The sequence below is a fragment of the Hypanus sabinus genome, chromosome 22 (genome assembly GCF_030144855.1).
Source record: "Hypanus sabinus isolate sHypSab1 chromosome 22, sHypSab1.hap1, whole genome shotgun sequence".
Classification (NCBI taxonomy): Eukaryota; Metazoa; Chordata; class Chondrichthyes; order Myliobatiformes; family Dasyatidae; genus Hypanus; species Hypanus sabinus.
This window is the reverse complement of record NC_082727.1, coordinates 23,660,932-23,686,200: the sequence shown is the minus strand read 5'-3', so window position 1 is coordinate 23,686,200 and position 25,269 is coordinate 23,660,932. Positions and strand designations below refer to the sequence as shown.

At 42.8% G+C, this 25,269-nt stretch overlaps 1 protein-coding gene across 3 annotated transcripts in view; it reads left to right on the top strand.

Moving 5' to 3' along the window:
- The window catches only part of si:ch211-250c4.3 (uncharacterized protein LOC100535981 homolog), a 109,684-nt gene that overhangs the window by 8,631 nt on the left and 75,784 nt on the right, over positions 1 to 25,269 (top strand). For 2 of the 3 annotated variants that reach the window (XM_059947317.1, XM_059947315.1), the window contains exon 1: positions 11,516 to 11,776. In XM_059947317.1, coding sequence (XP_059803300.1) covers positions 11,725 to 11,776 — 52 coding nt within the window. In that variant the 5' untranslated portion in view covers positions 11,516 to 11,724. Of the gene's footprint in view, positions 1 to 11,515; positions 11,777 to 25,269 lie in introns of those variants that run through there. The other variant, XM_059947316.1, reaches the window with a different exon arrangement.

Sequence of the window (25,269 nt, the reverse complement as noted above, 5' to 3'; positions counted from 1 at the left end):
GCAAAGAGCAGGAGTAAATTCTAAACCAGTTGCTAACCATGCAGCTATAGACTGGGAGAAGCCAAGGAAATAAAGGGAAAAGGTAGAGGAATGCTTAACAATCCCCCAAGCTCTTTTACCAAAGTTTATTTATTTAGTTATTTGTTTCAAGATATGGCACAGAACAGGCCCTTTCAGCTCGATAAGCCCACTGCCCAGTCACACCCATGTGACCAATTAACCTACCAACCCATACGTCTTTGGAATGTGGTAGAAACCGGAGCATCCAGAGGAAACCCACAAGGTCACGAGGAGAACATGCAAACTCCTTACAGACAGCAGTGTGGGAAGTTACTAAATACAGGAGAAACCCAAAGCCCATTTATCACCAAAATGACTTTTAATCATTTTTTTATTGCTTTACTTTAATCAGCAAAATCTTTAATCGGTTCTTAATTAATGATCCAAGGATCTGTTGTGAAGATCTAGAAAATGTGCTGGGGATGTAGATTCAATAGCGGACTCAGGAAAGGAAAGGAATTTGGATAAATATTTGGAGGAAAAAATAAATAATTGCAAAGCTGTGGGATGTAAGCAGGGGGAATGAAACATTCAACACTCTGCAAAGAGCCAACATAGATTTGGTGACCTGCATGGCTTCCTTCTTGTGGTAACAATTCTACAGCTCAGCTTTTATAGATTGCATCCTGGCGTGTAGCCACTGATTGCTGAAAGCTTCAATTTAGGGGCAGGATTGCATTTTAAAAGTTTTGATGAAATGACTTCTTCCGTAATCTTATCACCATGTTCCAAAAACACAAGCCATAAGTTTTTTTAAAAACATCTTGCAGGGAGTGACACGTAGGCGCCAAGTAGGTCCATTTCTCAGCAATATCTCCATATTTTTCCTTAACTGAGATCGGTCTACTCCATGAAAATAAAAAAGAATTTAACCTTGAAACAAAAGTCTCCCTCTCCCACACCCTCTCCCTCTCTCTCTACCCCTCACCCTCAACCTCCCCAGCACACTCTCCTTCTCCCCCTCCCCTCCACTTCTGTCCCCTTCTCCACTCACCCCCCTCACTCCCACTCACCTTCCCCCACCCCTTCTACCTCCCTCTCTCTCCTCACTCCCCCCTCCCCCTCCTCCCTCTTCCCGAGCTCACGCCTCCCCCTCCCCTGCCTATTCCCCTCCTCTCTCCTCCACCTTACCATCACCCTCCTCCCCTCCCCATCCCTCCTTCCCATCCCCATTACTCCTCCCTCTCCTTCTCCCTACCCCTCCCCTCTCTCCACCCCACTCTGCCTCGTTTTCCCTCTCTCACCCTTTCTCTCCCCCTCTCCCCTCCCCTCTCTGTCTTTCCCCTCCCTTTCTCCACCTCCCCCTTCCACTCCCTCTCTACCCCATCTCTCCCCATCTCCCTCCTCCTCTCCCCTCCCTCTCTCTCCCCTTCTCTCCCTCTCTATCCCTCCCCCTCTCTGCCGCCCTCTCTACCCCTCCCCTCCTCTCTCCCCATCTCTCCCCCTCTATCTCTTCCTGCCTCTCTCTCTCTCCCCCTTTCTCTTCTCTCTTTATTTTTTTGACCCCCCCCCCCCACTTGTGTCCAGCCTATTATAAAGAATGGATGATGTACTTTGTTTTTCAAGGCTTCACAAATTCCAGAGCACAAGGCTGTGGCGCATCAGATAATGCAGCTGCCTTGCAACTCCTGCAGAACAGTTTCCATCCCTACCTCCTGTGCTGCCTGCATGGCATTTGCATGTTTTCCCTGTGACTGTGTGGTCTACCTCCCACATCCCTAAAATATGGTGGTTATTAGGTTTGTGGCTACTGTAATTGTGAGAGAGAGAATAGTTTGCAGGGAAGTAGAAAATGGGGCAAAAGGGTTGATGGGAATGCATCAAGATACACTAGAGATTCAATGGTTGAATGGCCCCATTTTTGTCAGGAGAAAGTATGAAATGGTTTATCAGAAAAGTAGTCCTAGAGCCAATCATTGATAGTCTCCCCTACTTTGGTTATTGGTTACAGCATGGCTCGAGTATTCTGTGCATTTCTGGTAAATGGAACAGTGTGAGGACTGTACATATTTATAACCAAAAGAGTTAGAGTGTTTCTCTGTACCACGGTGCACCCACAATACATCTATCAAACACAGACCATAAAACAAAATATTGCCGTATGTATAATTGAAAAATGCACACAGTCCGCTGCACAGGTGAAGAGTAAACAACGTGCTGTCCTAGTGACAAGACCTCAATTGTGCCTGGGTATCCATTCGTCTCACAGCCTGGGGGAAGAAGCTGTTATCCAGTCTGGCAGTCCTAGTCCTGATGCTCATGTACCTCCTTCTTGATAGTGCTGGGTCAAAGAGATTGTGGGATGAATGGCAGAGATCCCCAAAAATACTTCTGGCCATTTGCTCCCAGCAAATGTCACAAGTAGTGGGGAGGGAGACCCTCTCGGCAGTTTTTACTATCCTCTGTAGGGCTTTGCGGTCTGATTCCTTGCGGTTTCCACTGCCACACAGCAATGCAGCCAGACAGGACACGCTCAATGATGCTCAAATGGGGCCAGTGGGGGGAGGGGGGTGGCCAGCACGCCTCAGTCTCCTCAGAAACTGTACACACCACTGGGCCTTCTTGACTAGTGACGGGGAGTTGTGGGTCCAGGTTAGCTTGTCCGTTATGTACACCCCAAGGAAATTTGTGCTGTTCACTCTCTCCATGGCAGAGCCATTAATGTGCAATGGAGAGTGGTCGACCTGCACCTTCATGAAGTCCACAGTCATCGACTTTGTCTTGTCCATGTTGAGCGTTTGTTGTTCTCACACCATTTGAGGAGCCTCTGTACCTCCTCTCTGTATGCTGACACATCATTGCTGCACTGTAGTTTCACAGCAAACTTGATGATGTGCTCTGTGCTGGATCTGGCAGTCCAGTCGTGAGTGAGCAGCATGAACAGTTGACTGGGCTGAGCACGCAGCCCCAGGGACACCAGTGCTCGGTGTTTTGGAGCTTGAGATGTTGCTACCGACTCAAACTGATTAGGTCTTTCCGTCAAGAAGCCCACAATCCAGTTACAGAGAGGGGTGTTGAGTCCCAGCAAGGACAGTTTGCCCACTAGCCTCGGAGGGATAATCATGTTAAATGCCAAGCTGAAGTTGATGATCAACATCCTGCCACATGAGGCATCATTTTCTGGGTGGGACAAAATGGAGTGGAAGTCTGAGGCTATGACATTCGGTGGACTGGTCTGAGCAGTAGCTGACCTGGCAAGGGTCCAACGTAGCTGGAAGGAAAGGATTTGATATGATACGTTAACAGCAGACATAAATGCACAACATTACCCATCCTCCAGTCTTCTGGTGCCTCACCCATCATTAATGAAGATGCAAAAAATGTCTGCAAAAACCTCAGCAATTTCTTCCCTTTCTTCCCACAAAGTCCTAATGTGCCTGGTCAGATCCCAGGGCTTTATCTACCTTGATATGCTTTCAAATGACTAACACCTCCTCTTTCATAATGTCAGTATAGCTTATTGTCTATATTAATATTGTTTGTCTTGCTTTGAGCTTTCTTTTTAAAAATCTGTTTCAAGTGTACCTGCTGCTACTTGCAGTTCACTCTCTCTGTTGCTCTCATTATCACTCAGCTGCTTCCCAGTAGCTGTGCAAATGCATTTAGTGAGCCTTTTGTCTGGCACCTTTGACCAGCTTTCTACCAGTTCTGCTACTTTTCATTTCACAGCCACTGAACTTTTGTTAGATCCCAATGATGAACTTACCATAGGAGTGATCCTGTAGAGGAGCAAAGGCGATTTTTTTTCCTGTAAGTTTTCTTGCCAGTTCTGATTCACATTGAAAAAAAATTGTCTGTTGCAAGGTGATTTGGAGTATACTTTGGACTGTGCTGGGAGTGCAGGTAAGCTCTAACAATAATACTTACAGTATACCAAGAGATTTAAAATAAGGGTGTGTATTTTATCCTGGCCTAGCAGCATGTAGCAACACGTGGTGCTTATTGCATATACATAGTAGAAGTTATATTCTACATCCATGAAATCCTCTACTTCTCTATCTGCTGCACTGCCTCCTATAGGAATTGGACAAAGCAGTTCCAACTGTCCTGGTTCAAACTTGAGCTTTGATGCTATTTGTGTCAAGTTTACCTGTACTCCCTATAATAGCATGAGTTTCCCCTGTATGCTTGGGTTTCCTCCCAGATTCCAAAGATATAGTGAATAATTGGCAATTTAGCTACTGTAAATTAGCCCAAGTGTAGATGAATGACCAGGATATGAGGTTGGTGATGGTAGATGTATAAGCAAGAATAGAGTACAGAAAAATAAATGGAAGGGTCCATTACTCTGGGAGTTGAGTATAGATTCAATGAACTAAATGGCCTCTTCTGAGACATGCAGAGAACAAGTAGGTCTATTTTTCAGAAATGTCTCCATATTAAATTTTTCCTTAACTGAGATCAGCCTGTCTGGTTTCTGACATAAAGCAGAGTGTGGCTTTGATAAAAAGGTAAAACTCTCTCCCTCAATCCCTTTTCCCCCATCTCCCCTCCCTTCCCCTTCCCCCTCTCTTCCTCTCTCCCTGCTTTCCCCCCTCTTTTCTATGTTTCTCCTCCTCTTCCCCTTCCCTCTCCTACCCCTCCCCCCTGAGAATAGGAGCAATGAAAGACTACACCAACTTAGGCTTTCAATCAGTGTGGAAAAGACAATAAACAAATACAAAAAAGAAAAAAAAAATAATAAATAATTGATAAATATCGAGAATGTGAGTCCTTGAAAGTGGGTCTATAGGTTGTGGGAAATTTGAATGATGGGGCAAATGAGGTTACCCCCTTTGGTTCAAGAGCCTGAGGAGCAGTAACCGTTCCTGAAGCTGGGGGTGTGAGTCCTGAGGCTCCTGTACCTTCTTCCTGATGGCAGCAGTGAGAAGAAGGCATGGCCTGGGTGGTGGAGGTCTATGATGATAGATGCTGCTATGCTGCAACACTGCTTCTTGTAGATGTGCTCAGTGGTGGGACTGGACTTTTTCCACTATTTTTTGTAGGATTTTCTATTCAATGGCATTGGCGTTTCCAATGCAATGTAGCAATGTAGTTTAGAAATTATAAAGAAAGGATGATTTACGTCATTTTTCAGGGCCTTGCAAATTCCAAAGCGCAGCACAGTGGTGTATTAGGTATTGCTGCTGTCTTGTTTCTTTACAAACACAACCTCCAGTGCTGCCTGTATGGAGTTGGACAAGTTTTCCCTGTGACCGTATGATCTACCTCCCACATCCCAAAAATATGGTGGTTATTATGTTTCTAGCTACTGTAATTGTCTCTGACGTGAGAGAATCAGAGCGGAGTTGATGGGCAAGTGAGAGAGAATAGTTCAGGGAAGTAGAAAATGGGGCAAAAGGGCTGATGGGTATGCATCAAGAGTCAGTATATATTCAATGGTCGAATGGCCCCTTTTTGTGTCAGAAGGAAGTATGAAGTGGTTTATCAGAAAATTAGTCCAAGGGTCAATCATTGATGGTTTCACTATCATAAAATATTGATTAGGCCACAGATGGAGCATTCTGTGCTGTTCTGGTGGATAGAACCTTGTAATTTTGCTAGAGAGGATGCAGAAGAAGTTCACCAGGATGTTGCCTGGCATGGGACATTATAGTTCCGTGCTGAAATGGCAGGAGCATACTAGCCTTGGAGGTGGTAGAGTCTCTGAACTTCCACAACGTTTAAGAAATATCTAAGAAAGTGCTTGAATTGCCACAGCAGATAAAGCTATGAACCTTGTGTTGGAAAATGGGATGAGGACGGATTGAGAACCTAACGATGGTCGGACATAGTGGACCAAAGGGTCTGATTCTGTTCGGTAACATTCAATAGGCCAGATGGTCTCTTCTATGATATGGAAGTTAATGAGAGTTCCTCAGACATAGATTTATTAGACATAACTTAATCCGTCACCTGCCTTATCTTTCTGCAGTATTTAAATATGATGCTAACAAAAACCTCATTCAAGAATTTTGTTTTTCTTTTCACTTCATTTACCTAAAATACATTCAGAGCTCTTAATTTTACTGTACGTTCAAGTTTCAAATCATTAACAGGTAGTTTTTGGAGAACAAATCTAGTAGCAATCAGATAAATTGAAAATGGAATTGCATTGAGCAGTGATTGTTTGAATTCTGGCTCTGAATCATTTCCAAAATAAACTCTGGAAATTCCTTCTTTCTGTTTTTCAATGAGCGCTGCACTTTCCTGTAGTTCTCACTGTTTACAAATGATTGATGAAATTTCATGAGTGAATTTCCCCACAGTTTGAATCCATTCAGTTCTTTGAATTTGATAAGCCACTCAGATTTGAAAACTCAAGAAGGAACAATTTCTAAATGATCACCTTGGCACCATGTTTGGGCTTGACAAAAGCAGACCCACCCAAAGTGAACATTGTGGGCATGCTGTCTTGGTGCCAGAACGTGTGGCAGCTCTTGTGGACTGCCCCAGCACATCCTTAGGTTTTGTTGATTGTTAATGCAAACAATGCATTTTGCTGTATTTTTTGATGTACATATAATAAATAAATCTGAATCTAGAAGTACTCTGTCCCAAAGGCCACCATGGGACCAAAAGGGATATACAATTGAATGGAAATGGTTGCCAACTTTGATCCCAGAGCCCATAAAGTCTGAGGTTAATCACAAAACAGGAAAACAACTTTTGGTTATAACTTGGGAGCAACTTTCACCTATTGAATTGGCATTCAGCCATGTTACAAAACAAATGAGTAGGGTACTTCAATATCTATCACTAAGGTGGCTTGATAGCACTGATATCAACAAGACTTCCTGAATGCTGGAGGATGTAGCCTTCACAGTGGGTCCATTCCACATGATGAGAAAGTCAACATAAAAAAAAACCCTACTTGACTTCATCAGCCTTCTTGTTGTAGATGCATTTGTCCATTACTTTCTTTGAAGGAGTGACCACCGCAAAGTCCTTATGCCTGGATTTTTTCCATTGAAGGAAAAGAGGTGAAGTAAAAATGCTGTACAAGCAACACAAAATTCTGGAGGAAGTCAGCAGGCCAGGCAGCATCTATGGAAAAAAGTGCAGTCTATGTTTTTGGGCCGAAAGAAGGGTTCCTGCCAAAGGGTTTCGGCCCAAAATGTCGACTGTACTTTTCTCCATAGATGCTGCCTGGCCTCCTGAGTTCCTCCAGCATTTTGTGTGTGTTGCTTGGATTTGCAGCATTTGCAGATTTTCTCTTGTTTGTGATAGCTGTACAAAACCAGCCATCAGTGAGTCAGTATGGGCAATCGGAAGTAGTAGAATCTGGAATATCTGCGCTCAGAATATTTGTCACTGTATCATTACCATCAGACCAGGGTAGCAAACCTTGTCCCATGTGGAGTATGGAACCATATGTCAGGAACATTATTGAGTAACTTTCAAAATGAAGTGCCAGACTGTTGAAGTTATAGCACGCAACTTCAAGCATACAAAATAACATGTGTTACTCATGCTACATGTGCAGATGGTACTCTGGATTTCCAGCATTTGCAGAATTTCTTGTGTTTACAAACCAACAGTAAGTACACAGTCTTGAATTTCGGGATATCAAGACCAACACTAAACTTCTGGTCTATAAAGCTATAATCCTCTCCTCTTTGCTATATGGAGCAAAGTCATGAGCAACATATAGCAGGCACATAACATTTCTAGAAACTTACCATTCAAGATGCTTTCAAAAGATTCTGAGAGTTAACTGGAAGAATAGGCATACTAACTCCAGCACCCTGGAGGAAGCTAACATTAACTCCATAGCCACATTCGTGACTCAACACCAATTGCGATAGGCCACCCACATCATCCGTTTGCCTGACTCCCGCCTCCCTAAGCAACTCCTGTTTGGCTAACTCAAGGATGCAGAGCACATTCCTAGAGGTCAGAAAATGTGGTTCAAGGACAATATCAAGACCCACTTGAGGAAATGCTACATCAACTAGAATGGATGGAAGAAATAAGCAGAGGACAGGGAAGGCTGGAGAAGTACTGTCTATGAAGGGACTGCATAGCTCAAAGAGTATCTCCACGGTGTCGCTGAGACTAAGCAGCTTCATTTTAAGGAGAGACTGGGAAAGGCCCAACCAGCTACATCCACCATCACCTCAATGACTTACACCTGCCAACACTGCAATAGAACTTGCGGATCATGGATCAGCCTCTTCACTCATTTCAAGACCCACAAGTGACCAGATCAACCACCAGAAGAAGAATCATACTCAACTACGAGTGATCGCTGATGATGACGATGACACAGACTTAAACCCCCAGTCCCACAGCCTCGGACTCTGATGAAGGGCCTTTGACTTGAAATATTAACTCTGTTCTCACAAATGCTTCTTCACCTGCTAGGTGCTTTTGAACTTCTTTAGGCATTCTTTTTCAGATTCTCAGCATATTCTGTTTTTTTTTGCTTTCCACCCACTGCTGAGGGATAAGCCCAAATCTCTCCAACTCTTCCAAATTTCATTAGAATAATATCGATCAATCAAGTAGTGATGGGAGAGCAAGAGGTTCTGTGAACATCTCCCTTCTCAATGATGGCTGAACCAAGTCCTATTGAATAACTACTGTATCTCAGCTTAGATATGTCAGTATCAGACAAAACCACTGAGAGTGGTCAGTGCTGAGAGAAGATCTGGAGGAGCTTAGTGGATCAGGCATTATTTATGGTGGGAAATGGACAGTCAACATTACAGATTGAGAACTTTTATCTCGAGCAATCCAGATGAAGGGGCTAGGTCCATAATGTCCAATCCTAGTAAAAGGGCCTCAATCCATAACATTGACTATCTATTTTCCTCCATAGGTGCTGCCGAACCCATTGAATTCCTCCAGCTTTGTGTGTTGCTCCAGATTCCAGCATCTGCACTCTCTTGTGTCTCCTGGGAGAAAATATGCTTGAGAGAGATCAGCCACAGGCCAGTGAAAATTGTACACAGCAAGAACTAATGCCAGCATTGGCAACTTTACAAAATTACAGTTGAACCTAGGCAATGCTAAAAGTAACACATGACCAAAAAAAAAACACAAGGGTATTAAAACTGTGTGTTTAGAAATTATTTGGACATTTTATTTTTTAGCATATAATTGGAGAACTGGACAAAAAGGTTGATTGAATGAGACTGTTGATTTAAAGGTTGATTGAATGAGAATGAGAAATGGAATTTCTCAATTTGATATCTCCAAGGTTAGGCTATCCTGAAGTGTCAATCTTAGTTGGTTCTCTTGAGGTAACAAAGTTGTGTGACTGCCATTGTGTTCTCATATTTTATGGTTCATTGTAACATCACCTTGAACATACAGATTTATGGATGGATTCTGAGCTGTGGTTTGCCACATAGTTAAGAATATAGAAAGGGGAGATGAAAAAATGCTTGGAATGGGAGGGGTCCTAGATTATATTTGCTGCTTTCCCAGGGCAGTGGGACATGTAGACAGAATCAATAGAGCGTTGCTGTTTTGCGTGATGAACTGGATTGTGTTTACAACTCTTTGCTATTTCTTGGGCAGAGCAGTTGCCATGCTAATTTACGATGCATCCAGATAGGATACTTTCTATAATACACTGATTAAAAATTGGTGCAGGTCATTGGGGACATACTCAGCTCTCTAAGGAAATAGAGGTACTGATGTGCTTTCTCGGTTATAGTGTCTTTGAGACTGAACTAGGTGTTGGTGATATTTACATTGAGAAACTTGAAGCTCTCAACCATTACTACCACAGCACCATTGATACAAACAGGGGTGTACACTCCATCCTGCTTCCTGAAGTCAATGACCTGTTGTATTATTTAGGTGACACTGGAGAGAGGTTGACAACACACAACTAGGCTCTCTATCTCTTTCCTGTGCTCCATCTCACTGTTGCTTGAGATCAAGCCCATTATGGTGGTGACATCTGCAAACTTGTGTAGATGGAGTTGGATCGGAACCTAGCCACACGGTCACAAGTGTACAGGGAGTGGAGTAGGGGGCTGATGGAACACCAGTGTTGAGAATAATTGTGTCAGAGATGTTGCTCCCTATCCTTACTGATTGTAGTCTGTTAGTCTATAAATCAAGGATCCAATGCAGAGTGGGTGCTGAGTCCAAGCTGTAAGAGTGTGTAAAATATTGGAAGGTTAAAATGGTTTGGTGTTCAGAAGGTAATCTTATTTACAAATCACTGAAAGGTTTAGTAGGTGACAAATTATATATTTGGTCCAAAATAAAGAAGTGGATTATAAAGAGGCAGATCTCAAATATCCTGCACATCTGGTCTCACTACCTATAGAAGGATATACTTGCAATGCAGAGAATGCAGCGAGAGTTTACCAAGTTTATTCCTGACGTGACATATTCGTCATATGAGGAGATTTTCTGTAAACTAAGTTTAAAGGAATGAATAGTGATCGCATTGAAATATGTAAACTTCTTGCAGGGTTTGACAGGGTAGATGTGGAGTTGATATTTCTCTGGCTGGGGCAATTCAAAACAGTGTTATTGTTGCAAGATAAGATAATTGGGGCAGAGAGAGAGAGACGCAGATGAGAAGAAGGTGGTGCATCTTTGGAATTCAGTACCCAAGAGAACAGTGAAGACTTGATTTCTGACTATGTTTGTTAGATATGAAGGAAACTCAGGGATATGGAGTTAGTTCAGGAAAGCGTCATTGAGGTAAAAAAAAACAAATCGGCCCTGATCTCACTGAATGGTGAAGCAAGTACGAAGAACTGAATGGCCGACTGCTGATTTTCATTCTTGCTGACTGGAAACAGATGATAGAATCAGTCAGATTAGCAACAAAAGCTGACTGTTCCGGTATGGCTGTTTAAAAAGGCTGACTTCCCCACCAGCTCTTGCACAAGACTGTCATAAAAAACATTTTGTGAAGTATTTAATAAACATCACATACAGCGAGCAGCCTGATAGAAGTGCATTCCTTTCCAGCTCTCTCAGCGCTTGCTCACCCAGGACTGTGAGGTGACTGAGAAATTACTCATTATCTGAAATATTAAAAAGTGCAACAGAAGGCTTTTGGTACCTGCCAAGGAATTTGAGAGGGTGGACAGGAGCTTGAATGGGACAGCTCTAGAAGTCTTTCTCATTCAACCTGCCTTCAGAAAAGAGCTAAAATAAAACACAAAGGGAAACAGATGTGCTCGATGATCCAGAAAACAGCTTTTCAACTTATCTCTTTGAACAAAGAGATATGCCAAAGTGAAAACGTTGTGTTTTTATTTAATTCAGATCCTGTTGAATGAGCACATCTTTAGTTTTCCACCTTCCAATGTATCTCTCCTCCTTAGGCAATGTTGTGAGTGGGTGCGGGAGCCTCCCCTGTCTTGTTGCTGGTGTGAGTGGGTGCTGATTAGCTCAGCTGCTTGCACTCTCCACCCACCCACCCCCACTGTCCCTCCCCCTCACTTTATCAGGAAGGGAGCTGTTCCCGTCAGAAAGTGATTTCTGGATGCCTGCCTTGAGCAGTGGAAGTACAGCCAGTGACCGAGCTGTACTCACACCCAGCTTCCTTCCTTCATTGCAGGATTAGTTCAGCTACAGAGTGATTGGAATACATCCACCTTTCCCAAACTTCAAGCATGTTGCCAGCGTACATGGCTGTGAGTATACAGAGAGCTCGATACTGAAGCACAACAGCAGAAAATTCATTTCTGACAGATCTGAGTGATGATGTTTGGAAGAAATGGCATCTTCGGAATAGGAAGTTCCTGGAAAAAAGGTAGGGAGTAGAAGTGGCTAATGTGTTGTGTGCTCATTAATGTAACATACCTGATTTGTGAGTTAAATTGAACTGCGCTGAAGCACCTTTTAAACCTAGCTGCTACCTCTTTGCCTCCCACTCCCATCAAACATAAGAGTCCAGTGGGAGCCCTGTAGGTCAGAGAGTCAAGATTAGAACTGAGTTGACCCTTTGCATCCCCTCTGGCTTAATCCTGTTTATAAATCAGTTCAACAGTCCCGCTGTGATGCAGAGCAGAATGAGAATCTGAGAGGCCTGAAACTTATAAAATCATCATCTTTGTATTTGTAATTAAAATCACAGTCAGCTGGGGTTACAGTGAGAGTAAATCTGTGGTTAACGTGATACAATTCCAGCCTCTACACCCCACCCTTCAACCCTTCGAGTTTCCCCTGAGGCCAGTGATCAATTAGCAAAGGACAGGTACTTCAACTGGTAAAATTAAAAGAAGCAGCTCACAAGTACAGACACAAAAATGATTTAGAACAGGAAAAGTGATGAAGCTGCAGAAAGGAGACCCTGTACAGTGAGGCACAGAGTACAAAAGCAGGATGTGGACTTTACTGCTAGATCTGGCAGTAATTTTCTGTCCCTAATTGTCTCTTGGCTGAGATGGCAGTGAAGTCCTCATCTGGTGGGTCTGGAGTTGTACATAGTCCAATCCCAGTCAGGGACAGATTTCCTTTGATGAGCAGTTTGTGCAGTGGCTTCAATGTTCCTATTTAATACAAGTTTTTCTTCATATATAACAATCCAAACTTGTATCACTGGATTGGTGATCATGACCCTAGCTGTTCATTCAGCTTACTTAACCGATGCTCCCACTTTAGCACGGAAAGCAAGGGGAGGAACGGAGGAGACAACAAGCTTGAAAGGAGAATGGGGTAGTGGCCATTAGCGGGAACGGCAGCTGACTTCACTGATTACTGTTTTCTCAGGTGCAGTTTGCTTTGCTAATGGATTGTTATTGTCACATGTGCTGAGATACAGAGGAAAGCTTTTGTTTTGCATGCTATCCAGACAAGATTGTGCTGTACATAATTACATTGCAGTCGCAGGAGGAAATGCTGTGATACTGGTTTAACAGACAATTGCAACTGAAATAAGATATAAAATTCCAGAAAGATCGACAAGTGAGACAATATCAGTTCACAGACACAGGAGATTCTGAAGATTCTAGAATTCTTGAGTAACAGCTGCAAAATGCTGGAAGAACTTGGCAGATCAGGCAGCAACTACGTAGGAAAATGAACGGTTGAGGTTTCAGGCCGACTCATTGGGACTCAGATAATATGATTTGAATTGACAAAAGAGAAAGGGCTGCCATGTTGCTTTGGGTGTACTATAAAACCTCTCTCGAACATAGAACATTACAGCACAGTTCAGGTCCTTCAGCCCACAATTTTTTTTATCGAGCTTTTAACCTTTGCTAAGATCAATCTAACCTTTCCCTCCTACATAACCTACCTTCTTCTATCAACCATGAGCATAACTAAGAGTTTCTTAAATGCCCCTAATGTACCACCCCTGACAGGGCATTTGACACACCCACTACTTAGTGTGTAAAGAACTTAGTTCTGACATCACCCCCTATACTTTCCTCAGTCACCTTTAAAGTATGTCATCTTAAATTAGCCAATTCTGCACTGGGAAAAGGTCTCTGGCTATCTATTCTATCAAGGCGCTTATCGTCTTGTACACCTCTGTCAAGTCACCTCTCATCCCCCTTTGCTCCAAAGAGGAAAACCCTAGCTCACTCAACCTATCTTCATAAGGCATGTCTTCTAGTCCAGGCAGCATCCTGGTAAATCTCCCCTGCACCCTACACCTTTTGTAAAGCTTAAGTACTGTTCCTATAATGACACAACCAGAACTGAACACAATATTCTCAGTGTGGTCTAACCAGGGATTTGAAAAGCTGCAACATTACCCCTCGGCTCTTGAACTCAATCCCCAAACTGATGAAAGTCAGCACACAATAAGCCTTCTTAACAACCCTATCAACTTGCGTGGCAACTTTTTAAGATCTATGGACGTGGACACCACAGACCTCTGTTCCTCTGCCATTAACCTGGAATACTGCCTTCAAAATTCAACCTTCTAAAATGAATGACTTCACACTTTTCTGGGTTGAACTCCATGTGCCACTTCTCAGACCAGCCCTGCATCTGGTCAATATCCTGTTGCAAACCTCCACAGTATTCACATCTCCACCAACCTTCGTGTCATCTGCAAATTTACAAACCCACCCTTCCACTTCCTCATTTAAATCATTTATAATAATCACAAAGACCAGAAAGGATGGAACACCACTGGTCACTAACCTCCAGCAGAACATTCTCCATCTACTATCACCCTATGCCTTCCATAGGCAAGCCAATTCTGTATCCACACAGCCAATTCTCCCCGGATCCTGTGCCTTCTGACTTTCTAAATGAGCCTACTGTGGGGAACCTTATCAAACGCCTTAATAAAATCCATATACACCACATCCACTACTCTTACCTTCATCAATGTGCAGTATTACATCCTGAAATAATTCAATCAGGCTTGTGAAGCATGACCTGCCCCTCACAAAGCAGTGCTGACTATCCATAATCAGATCATACTTCTCCAAATACTCATAAATCCTGTCCCTAAGAATCCTCTTCAATAATTTACCCACCACTGAAGTAAAACTCACTGATCTACAATTCCAAGGGTTTTCCCTTCTCCCTTTATGGAACATACAACACAGAAGTGTACAGCACAGGAACAGGCGCTTCAGCCCACAGTGTTGTGCCAAACCAGCTAAAAAGCAAATCAAAAACACCCAAACACTAATCCCTCACTGACCTACACCATGTCCATATCCCTCCATCGTCCTAACAATCATGTGCCTATCCAAATGTCTCTTAAAAGCCTCTAATGCACTTGAAGCCATACCAGCCAGTCCATTCCAGGCATCCACCACTCTCTGAGTAAAAAAAAACTTACCCCTCATATTACCCTTCGAATCTGCACTCTCTCTCACCTTCAATGCATGCATCTCATAATCTTATAAACCCAAGTGTATCCAGCCTCTCATGATAGCACATGCCTTCTAAACCAGGAAGCATCCTGGTAAACCTCTTCTGCATCCTCTCCAAAGCCTCAACATCCTTCCTATAGTGGGGTGACCAGAACTGTATGCAGTACTCCAGATGTGGCCTAACCAGAGTTCTATAAGGTTGCAACATGACCTCTCTTCTTTTGAACTCAATGCCTTGACTAATAAAAGCAAACATTCCATAAGCCTTCTTCACCACCCTATCGACTTGTGTTGCCACTTTCAATGAACTATGAATTTGGATCCCAAGATCTCCCTTCTTGGCAACACTGTTAAGAGTTTTGCCTTTAACATGTCTCCTTGCATTGGCCCTACCAAGGTGCAACACCTCACACTTATCTGGGTTAAACTCCATCTGTCATTTCTCTGAAAGAAGGAATAATGTTTGCTTTCCTCCAATTATCTGCTACTATTCCTGTTACCAGTGAGGACATGAAGATCATTACCAAAGGTGCAGCAATCTCTTCCCTCACTTCCCATAGTAACCTGAGGTATATTGGGTCTGGCCCTGGGGATTTATTGTAATGCTTTTTAAAAGTTCTAGCACATGAGTGAGCAGATGCATGGCAGATGCAGTTTAACATGGATAAATGTGAGGTTATCCACTTTGGTGGCAAGAACAGGAAGACAGATTACTATCTGAATGTTGTCAAGTTAGGAAAAGGGGAAGTACAACAAGATCTTGGTGTCCTTGTTCATCAGTCACTGAAAGTAAGCATGCAGGTGCACCAGGCAGAGAAGAAAGCTAATGGCATGTTGGCTTTCATAACAAGGGGAGTTGAGAATAGGAGCAAAGAGGTCCTTCTGCAGTTGTACAGGGCCCTGGTGAGACCACACCTGGAGTATTGTGTGCAGTTTTGGTCTCCAAATTTGAGGAACGACATTCTTGCTATTGAAGGAGTGCAGCGTAGGTTCAGGAAGTTAATTCCCAGGATGGCAGGATTGTCATATGTTGAAAGATTGGAGCAACTAGACTTGTATACACTGGAATTTAGAAGGATGAGAGGGGATCTGATTGAAACATATAAGATTATTAAGGGATTGGACATGCTGGAGGCAGGAAATATGTTCCCGATGTTGGGGGAGTCCAGAACTAGAGGCCACAGTTTAAGAATAAGGGCTGGGCCATTTAGAATGGAGTTGAGGAAAAACTTTTTCACCTAGAGAGTTGTGGATCTGTGGAATGCTCTGCCTCGGAAGGCAGTGGAGGCCAATTTTCTGGATGCTTTCAAGAAAGAGTTAGATAGAGCTCTTAAAGATAGCGGAGTAAAGGGATATGGGGAGAAGGCAGGAACGGGGTACTGATTGTGGATGATCAGCCATGATCACAGTGAATGGCGATGCTGGCTAGAAGGGCCGAATGGCCTATTTCTGCACCTATTGTCTATTGTCCATTGTCTTCTTTCTTAACATCAACATATTGAAGCATATCAGCCTGTTCTACACTGTCCTTACAATTGTCAAGGTCCCTTTCACTGGTGAATACTGAAACAAAATTTCAGTATTCACCAACTCCAGGCACATTTCCTCTACTGTTCGTGGTCAGTCCCACCTCACTCTGGCCATTTTCCTGTTCAAGTTCAAGTTTATTGTCATTTGACTGTACGTGTATACATCCAAACGAGACAGCATTCCTCTGGAGCACGGTGCATCTATGTTACATAAAGCAAAATATTACCACAAGTAAGGTAATAAAATATAATTCTAAATGCATGTGAAGTGCACAGCACAGGAAAACGATAAACAGTAACCAACTCACTGTCCTGGTGCTGAGACCTTGGTGGTGGCAGTGTATTTGTTTGTCTGACTGCCTGGGGGAAGAAGCTGTACCCAGTCGGGCATTCCTAATCTTGGAGCTTCTATACCTCCTTCCTGATGGTAATCGATCAAAGAGATTGTGGGGTGGGTGGTTGGGATCCTCAACAATACTTCAGACCCTTCATGTATAACGCTGCCGGTAAATGTTACAAATGGCGGGGTGGGTGGAGACCCTGGTGATCCTCTCAGCAATTTTTTTCTATCCTCTGTAGGGTCTTGTGGTCTGATGCTTTATAGCTTCTGTACTACACGATGATGCAGCCAAACCGGATAGTTTGAATGGTGCCTCACATACGTTTAACACCTTAGCTTTTTCTTTAACCCTACTCACCGAGGCCTTCTCATGCTCCTTCTGGTTCTCCTCAGTCCATTCTGCAGCTCCTTCATTGCTACTTTGTAACTCTCCAGATCCCTGCCTGATCCTTGTTTCCTAAACCTGAAGTAAGCTTCTTTATTCAGGAGATGGAATCTCCTGTTTACTCCTCTAATGGAGGGAGGGAGGGAGAGAGAGAGAGAGAGAGAGATGAAAGACCACTTAAGGGGCAAATTTCAGAGATGTAGCAAAACTAGGGTGTAATGGCTGGTGGACCTCGGCTACCGTAACTGAGACAGTAATAAAGATAAAAGCAAAACTTAATGATGGTAGCAGAATTTGCAGTGTGCAGTATTACAGCGAGTAATAGTCTTAGCTGCTTTTCTTGTGATCATAAGATCCTGTTGGACATTGATAATGTGGAATGCTGCAAGTCCGATTAGCTGGTTTATTGGTGAATGGCGGGTGCAGATGACAAGGAGAGATGCAGGGCTTCTGTTGCAGTTGAGACTAGGCCTCAAACGGTGTGTCACCTGTTTGTGACTGTCCAGCAGGGGCCGTCAGAGTCGGTGCACGAGGTGTTGGAGCTGCTCTCTGTGTTCGCTCGATGGAGGACAAGCTGTGTTTTGTTCGGCTGCAACAAGGATTAGACCTCAAGCTGTGGGGCTGCCTGTTTGCGGCTATCTGGGGGAGAGGTGTTGTAGTCAGTTATACCCTCAGTGTTAGCTTTGCAGAAGACCAGCTGTATTGTGTTTGACTGCAGACTGCTGCAACATTCACAGACTCAGGGACTTGGACTATTTTTTTTTCTGTGTGACTGTATTTTAATTCTATCTTATATGTGCTGTATGACTGTTAGTACTGTGTTTTGTACCTTGTCCCTGAAGTAACCCTGTTTTGTTTGGCTGTATTTGTGGGTATTCATGTGTGGTTGAATAACAATTAAACTTGAAATAGAGAATTCTTGAAATGCTTTCTTGAATTGGACTGCACCCAATCAGTGAGCAGGAGCACAACAAGAAGCAACAATTTCATTTAGGTCTGCCGCTGATGTTGAAAAAAGGCAGCGCTTCGAGATAGTTTTCAGATTTGGACTGTACCCAATCAGTGAAGGGATTCATTTGAAAAGAGGACAACAAAAATAAGATAGGCAGAAGCAGAGCAGCCGTTGTTAGAGCCGGCCATTATGTGAGTGGTCCAGTGTTGGAGTGGCTTTGGCTCATCTGGTTTTGGTGAGGAAGGTAACTAGTAAGTTTCTTCTTCCTCCTTACTTTCACATGGTGGATGGCAGGCTCTTTGCTTTTCATGGTATCTATAAAAGAGCTGGACTTAAACGTCAGCACTAGGATTCAGAAATTTGCTACTGCTACCAAAAGTGGTAGTATGGTTCAAAGTGAGAAAGAAATTTCAAGGCCAGAGGAAGAAATCAAAAGACTGGTTAGGAGGTTCACCTGGATGGAGTGTTTCAGTTGTAAGAAGAGACTGGATAGGCTAGAGAACAGACTTATTGGGGATGGGAGAAAATAGATGTCTACAAATTATGAAAGCCAGAGATAGTGTGGACTTTCCCCACAGCAAAGGTATTAAAACTTAGAGGGCAAAGGTTTAGAGCTAGGACTATAGATAGATACTTCATTGATCACAAAGGAAATTACAGTGTCACTGTAGCATTACAAGTGCACAGATATACAAATATTAGTAGAGAAGTAAGAAAGAATAAAAAAAAAGTTACCTCCAACAGTCTAACAAGAGGGGGTCATCACCTCTCTGGCTATAGGTTGACTCATTGTAGAGTCTAATGGCTGAGGGTAAGAATGACCTCATATAACGCTCTTTGGAGCAGCGCAGTTGTCTCAGTCTGTTACTGAAAGTGCTCCTCTGTTCAGCCCAGGTGCCACACAGAAGGTGAAAAACATTGTCCAGAATTGCCAGGATTTTCCATCGGGTCCTTTGTTCTAGCACAGCCTCCAGTCCTGCTGAAGGGTCTCGGTCCAAAACGTGGACTGTTTATTTTTTCTGTAGATGCTGGCTGGCCTGCTGAGTTCCTCCAGCAATTTGTGCGTGCACCCCTTCTAATCAGTTTATTGAACCTGTTGGCGTTACCCGTGTTGATGCCATTGCCCCAGCACTCCACCGCATAGAAGATTGTACTGGCGCAACAGACTGGTAGAACAGAACTACAGAAGACCTAAGAAAGAATTCTTATATCTGGAGGATGGCTAGAATTTGGAAAACCCTACCTACGTGGATGGCAGAGTCAGGTGTTCTTACAACATTTAAGAACCAGGTTAGATTAACACTTGATTCATCTTTGCCCAGAAAGGAACAGATCAAGTACTGGTAAATAGGATTAAGTCATGTACTGTATTTTTTTGAACAGTTGCTATGGATATTGTAGGCCCGAGGGGCTTTTGCTGTGTGACTCTGGCTAGGTGAGCACAAGAAGAGCAAATAAAGAGAGAGTGAGGGAATGCATATGAGGTAAAGCACGGTAGCACAGTGGCATGGTAGTGTAACAGTTAACACAATGTTTTACAGTAGCCATCTCTAGTTGTGGTCGCACCCAATCCCAGTGGGAACAGCCTGCTTGCATTTACGTTATCTATACCCCTTGTAATTTTGTATACCTCGATCAATTCTTCCCTCAATCTTCTATGTTTCAGGGAATATTCCATTTTTCCTTACAACTCAGGTCCTCCAGCCCCCGCAACATCCTTGTAAATTTTCTCTGTATTCTTTCAATCTTATTTGCACCTTTCCTGTAGGTAGGTGACCAAAACTGCACATTGCTCTAAATTTGGCTTCACCAACTTCAACATAATATCTAACTCCTGCACTCAGTACTTTGATCTATGAAAGCCAATGTGCCAAAAGCTTTCTCTACAACCAATCTACCTGAGATGCCACTTTCAATTAACTGTGGATCTGTATTCCCAGATCCCTTTATTCTATCACACTCCTCATTGCCCTATAGCTCATTGTAAGACTGACCCTAGTTGGTCCTCCCAAAGTGCAACATCTCGCACTTGTCTGCATTACTTTCCACTTGCCATTTTTCAACCCATTTTTCCATCTGATCCAGATCCAGCTGTACGCTTTGATAGTCTTCCTCGCTGTCCACTACACCCCCAATCTTGCTATCATCTGCAAACTGGCTGATCCAATTTATCATTCAGATCATATAGATAACAAACAACAACAGATCCAGCACCAATCCCTGCAGCACTGCACTAGTCACAGGCCTCTAGTCAGAGAGGCAACCATCTACTACGACCCTCTGGCAAAGCCAATGTCTAATCCAATTTACTATCCCATCTTGAATACCAAGTGGCTGAACTTTCTTGACCAACCTTTCATGCGGGACCTTGTCAAATGCCTTGCTGAAGTCCATGTAGATAACATCCACTGCCTTGCTTTCATCAACCTTCCTGGTAACTTCCTAAAAAATCTTTTAGATTGGTTAGACACAACCTTACATGCATGAAGCCATGCTGACTATCCCTAATCAGTCCATGTCTGTCCAAATACTCATATATCCAGTCCCTTAGAATACCTTCCACTAACTTTCCCACTACTGATGTCAGACTCACCAACCTATAATTTTTTGGTTTATTCTTCTTCGGCTGTCCATCAATTTTGATGTGGACTGAGGCTTGGCCAAGTTATATGGAAGACAGGCAGTTGCCCATGCCTCTCCACACCACCAATGTTGTCCAAGGGAAAGGCACTAGGCCAATACAGCTTGGCACTGGTGTCGTCGCAGAGCAATGTGTGGTTAAGTGCCTTGCTCAAGGACACAACACGCTGCCTCAACTGAGGTTCGAATTAGCGACCTTCAGATCACTAGACCCAACGCCTTGGCCACGCGCCAACACTGGTTTATTCTTAGAGCCTTTCTTAAACAGCGGAACAGCATTAGCTATCCTCCAATTCTCTGGTACCTCACCTGTGAATAAGGATGATTTAAATAACTCAGATGGAGACACAGGTGCTGGAATCTGAAGCAACAATTTGCTGAAGGAACTCAGCAGGTCAAGCAGCATCCGGGGGAGGCACAGTGTGTGGGGAAGAGATTGTTAACACTTAAGGTAGAGACTCTGCATCATGTCTGTAATTCAATTGTCCCTTTGCTCTGATAAAGGTATCAGTCTTGTCAACGTTTGCTCTACTCTAATGGCACGTGTGTAGTTTATTCGGTAAGGTGATCAAATTAAACATAGGTCTTCCCCCAATGTTGTCAACATGTTGAATAATCCTGATTGATTTTTTTGCTTCTCTCAGGTGGAATTTCTCATGTACTAAACTGAATCCTAAATGGAATTATCTCCAACAGTTCAGTGTCGACAATCAGCGTGAAACTGTCTAATTATTGATCACATTGTTAATGCAATTAATGGTAATTAACTCATCATAGCTTTAATGGGTATATTACATCTCCATGAAGGGGAAGGGCAAATCCCATCACATTCAAATACTCAAGAAGGCAGAAAGTCATGATGTATGCATCCTGAAGGAAAACTTTGTAACTACATTGTATTTACATCCTAAAGAAATCTTCTGCAGCTTCATTAAATGTTGGAGCAAGCTCGAAGGGCCGAGTGTTCTCCTATTGCTTCTGTTTTTCTCTTTTTTATGACTTTGTTAAATATTTTTTCAGAGGAGTTCTATGATTAAAGTTTGCACACTTGAATAGGCAATAATACCCATGCAATTGCTAGTCTCACTGCGCATGAAGCCTGGAAAGCAGTAATTCTCTGACTTCACAGCTTCCTTGTGACAGATTGTGCACCCGGGTAGCTGTGTTCTTGACCAAGGACAGAAGAAACAGGATTTATTGAGATACAGCATGGAATAGAGCCTGCAGCCCTTTGAGCCATGCTGCCCAGCAATCTCCCAATTTAAACTCAGGCTAACCATGGGACAATTTACAATGATCAATTAACCTACCAACCAGCAAGTCTTTGGACCTTGGGAGGAAATCGAAACACGCGGAGGAAACCCATTCGGTCAAGGGGAGTACATACAAACTCATTACAGACAGCGGCGGGAAGGCCAACTGGCCCTGAACATGCTCCGTTATTTAGTTTGATTGTTGACCTTAGCATTGCTTTCATGCCTGATCTCTCTGAACGTCTTTGTCCAAGAACTATTCATTTCAGCCTTGAATATAGTTGATGTTTATGCTCAACGTTTTGCCAATAAATTCAATGCCCTCCAAATCCAAATGGTTGGATTCTCTCTGGAGGTTATGGCTTCACCTTCAGAGTCTTTTCATTTATCAGTTTCAATGTAATCGTTGCCTACACATGGATTACAAGAAAGCCTTATTACTGGGTGATGGCCAAGGGAAGATCTTTCGGCACGTGCTTCCTCTGGGTGATGTGATGTGGGACCAAGTAGGAGAAAGGCCAGGAAGAAATTACGTGGATTCTCTGAGAACACAGTAACAGGGTATGGCTGTGCTGAAGTTCAGTGACACTGATTACTTTTGGCACATATGCTGGATTACTGAAATTTTTCTTCATCTCCTCACTGAAGAAAACTTGAAGCTTGCCTTTAGAATTTGCAAAGTTACAATAAAAGAGCCATTTCTGTAGATAACATTGGTGAAGATTAAAAGCTCTTATCTTGTCTTTCACAAGCCTCGGCATATCGCCCCATCTGCAGATTTCAGTGAAGTCTACATGCAGGAATGAATTAAATAATATATTTTAAATAACAGCAATATTAAAACAGTAGCCACAAAGAAATTTGCGAACATACATTGACTAATCAGTCTTTACTTTTTGTGTGAGTCATCCAAATTTGATTGCTGGCCACGCTGCTTTAACCATTTTATGTTCCATAATGCTGCTGGAACTGTCCTCGGATGAAGTTGCGATAGGCTGTGTTCTTTTTTGATCCAAGTTGTATCACTGTCAAAGCTTCTTGACCTGCACGTACAGAGAACATACAGTGAGAGGCTGTAAATCCTCTGGTTTAGAGTACAGAAAGCAGATCTCTGAGACTGTGCTGAAGAAAGAAGACTTTGGATGTGTTTCATGGGTTTCTCCGTGGTAACTGAAGCCTGCTCCATTTCTGCCCTGTCAAGTTTCCGCTGCAGCTGGCACCAAACTACATGAGGCAGAAATGGCTCTAGCAAATTATATGTATGGAGGTATGCAAAGCTGCAGAGTTATCTAAAGCCAAGCTGGAGATGTCTAGCAGGAGGATGTTCCTGCATTGAAGCACAGTGCACAAGCCAACAAAGGGAATGTACAGGGAATATTGGCTAACTGTTGGACTGTGTTAAGCAACTTAGTGGCTGAGAAAAGAAACACTTTACATTTGGGAGAGTGTGCATTGTGGAATGTAAAATGTTTCTACAAACAGTGCTCAACAAAGAGAATGGCAGATGTCTGTGGAGTGTAGAAATTAAGCCTAGGGGGAACAGAAAGGATTTGATTCAGAGAACCAGTTGAATATTATAAGCTTGGTGCACAGAAAGTCAATTCTGTGAAAGGAAGACCTGCAAGATCTAAGCCAAGAGCAACCAGAGACATTCTGACTTAGCCTATGAGCAAGGTTCTCTGAAATAAACCATTAATCTTTGGAAAATTCAGTTAAGACTAATAGATCATGTGATGTCAATGTAGAACTGAAATCTTGTGGGGTTTGCACTCTGTAGGAGTTGAAGCCATAGAATTAGGAAAGGAGATGCTGATTTTATCAAAACAGACCAGAATAATGGGAGACTGATACTGTACAAACAATGGTACTGATTAACATTACAGCATGACAGGATTATAAGATTGATTCAACAATTAGTGATGGTCAGCATGGCTTTATGCTGGGCATGTCATGTCATACTAATTTGATTGAGTTTACTGAGAAGTTGATGATGGTGATTGATGAAGATGCAGCTGTAGATATGGTCCACATGGATTTTAATGAAGATTCCAGAAGATTAGGATGCATAGAAACATAGAAAATAGGTGCAGGAGTAGGCTATTCGGCCCTTCGAGCCTGCACTGATATTCAGTATGATCATGGCTGATCATCCAACTCAGAACCCTGTACCTGCTTTCTCTCCATACCCCCGATCCCTTTAGCCACAAGGTCCAGATCTAACTCAATGTGATGTGCTCTATAGTGAATTAGCTATTTGGATTCTGGATTGGCTTGTCCATAGAAGAGAGAGAGGTTGATGGGACTTATTTTGGCTGGAGATTTGTGGCTAATGGTGTTCTGCAGAGAACTGTACTTGGATTTCTGCTATTTCTGATGTACAGTTAATTGGGACACATCAGGACCATACGTTTTGGCCCAATTAAGCCACTGCCCCAATATCTGAAGTTTCATGGAAATAGTTAAAAAGGTATAAAAAGGACCGATTGAATAACAAATTATGTATTTAAATGAAATATAACACTACAGTACTATAAAACTGTTAGTTTCTAATAGTTATCAGCAGAGGAATTAATCCAATGTATGCTGCCATGTTCTTTTGAGTGACTGTAAATGAACAAAATCGGGGCAGACATCTAGTGTAGATAATGGACTACCTTCATACAATCATACAATCCTTTTAACAATTGTATCCTCCAAATCTTCATTTTTATTGTAACATTCAAGATGATTGTCGATACCTTCAAATTCTTTGTTGCTCCTAACTTGTTGAAGTAGTGAAATGGTTCATTTTCACTTCCAGCCATTTTCAATTCCTGGCATGTCCAAGCTTAAATGCATGAAACGGCAGTGAGCAAAACAGTTTGGAATTGTCTTATTTCTCACCAACTATCGGCGACAACAGTCACTGCTTTATGAACACAAACACATGCAATTGACGCTATTTTAAAAGTTTTGCTCTAAGCACTTTGTAGCATCTAACAGCCACATTAGTACGAGACTGATGCTAGTTAGAACTTTTTCAGTAACAGTCTCCTGCCCCAGTTAAGCAGCAAATAAATAAATGGAATCTCAGCAATTTTTTTGATCAGTTTTTGTTCTGTATGAGTTGTCCTAAATTTCACGACTGCCCGATTAAACAATGGCCTAATCAACTGGAGTCCACTGTATATCTAAATCACAAATGACCTGGTTGAAAACGTAGATGGGTGGGTTTGGAAGTTTGCAGATAAAATGAAGATCAGTGAATTTTCGGATGGTGCAAAGGATTCAAAGAGAGTGGTAGGTGCCTGGACTACACTGACTGGGGTGGGGGTGAAGGCAAATAAGATAGAGGCATTCAAGGGGCACATAATAGGCACATGA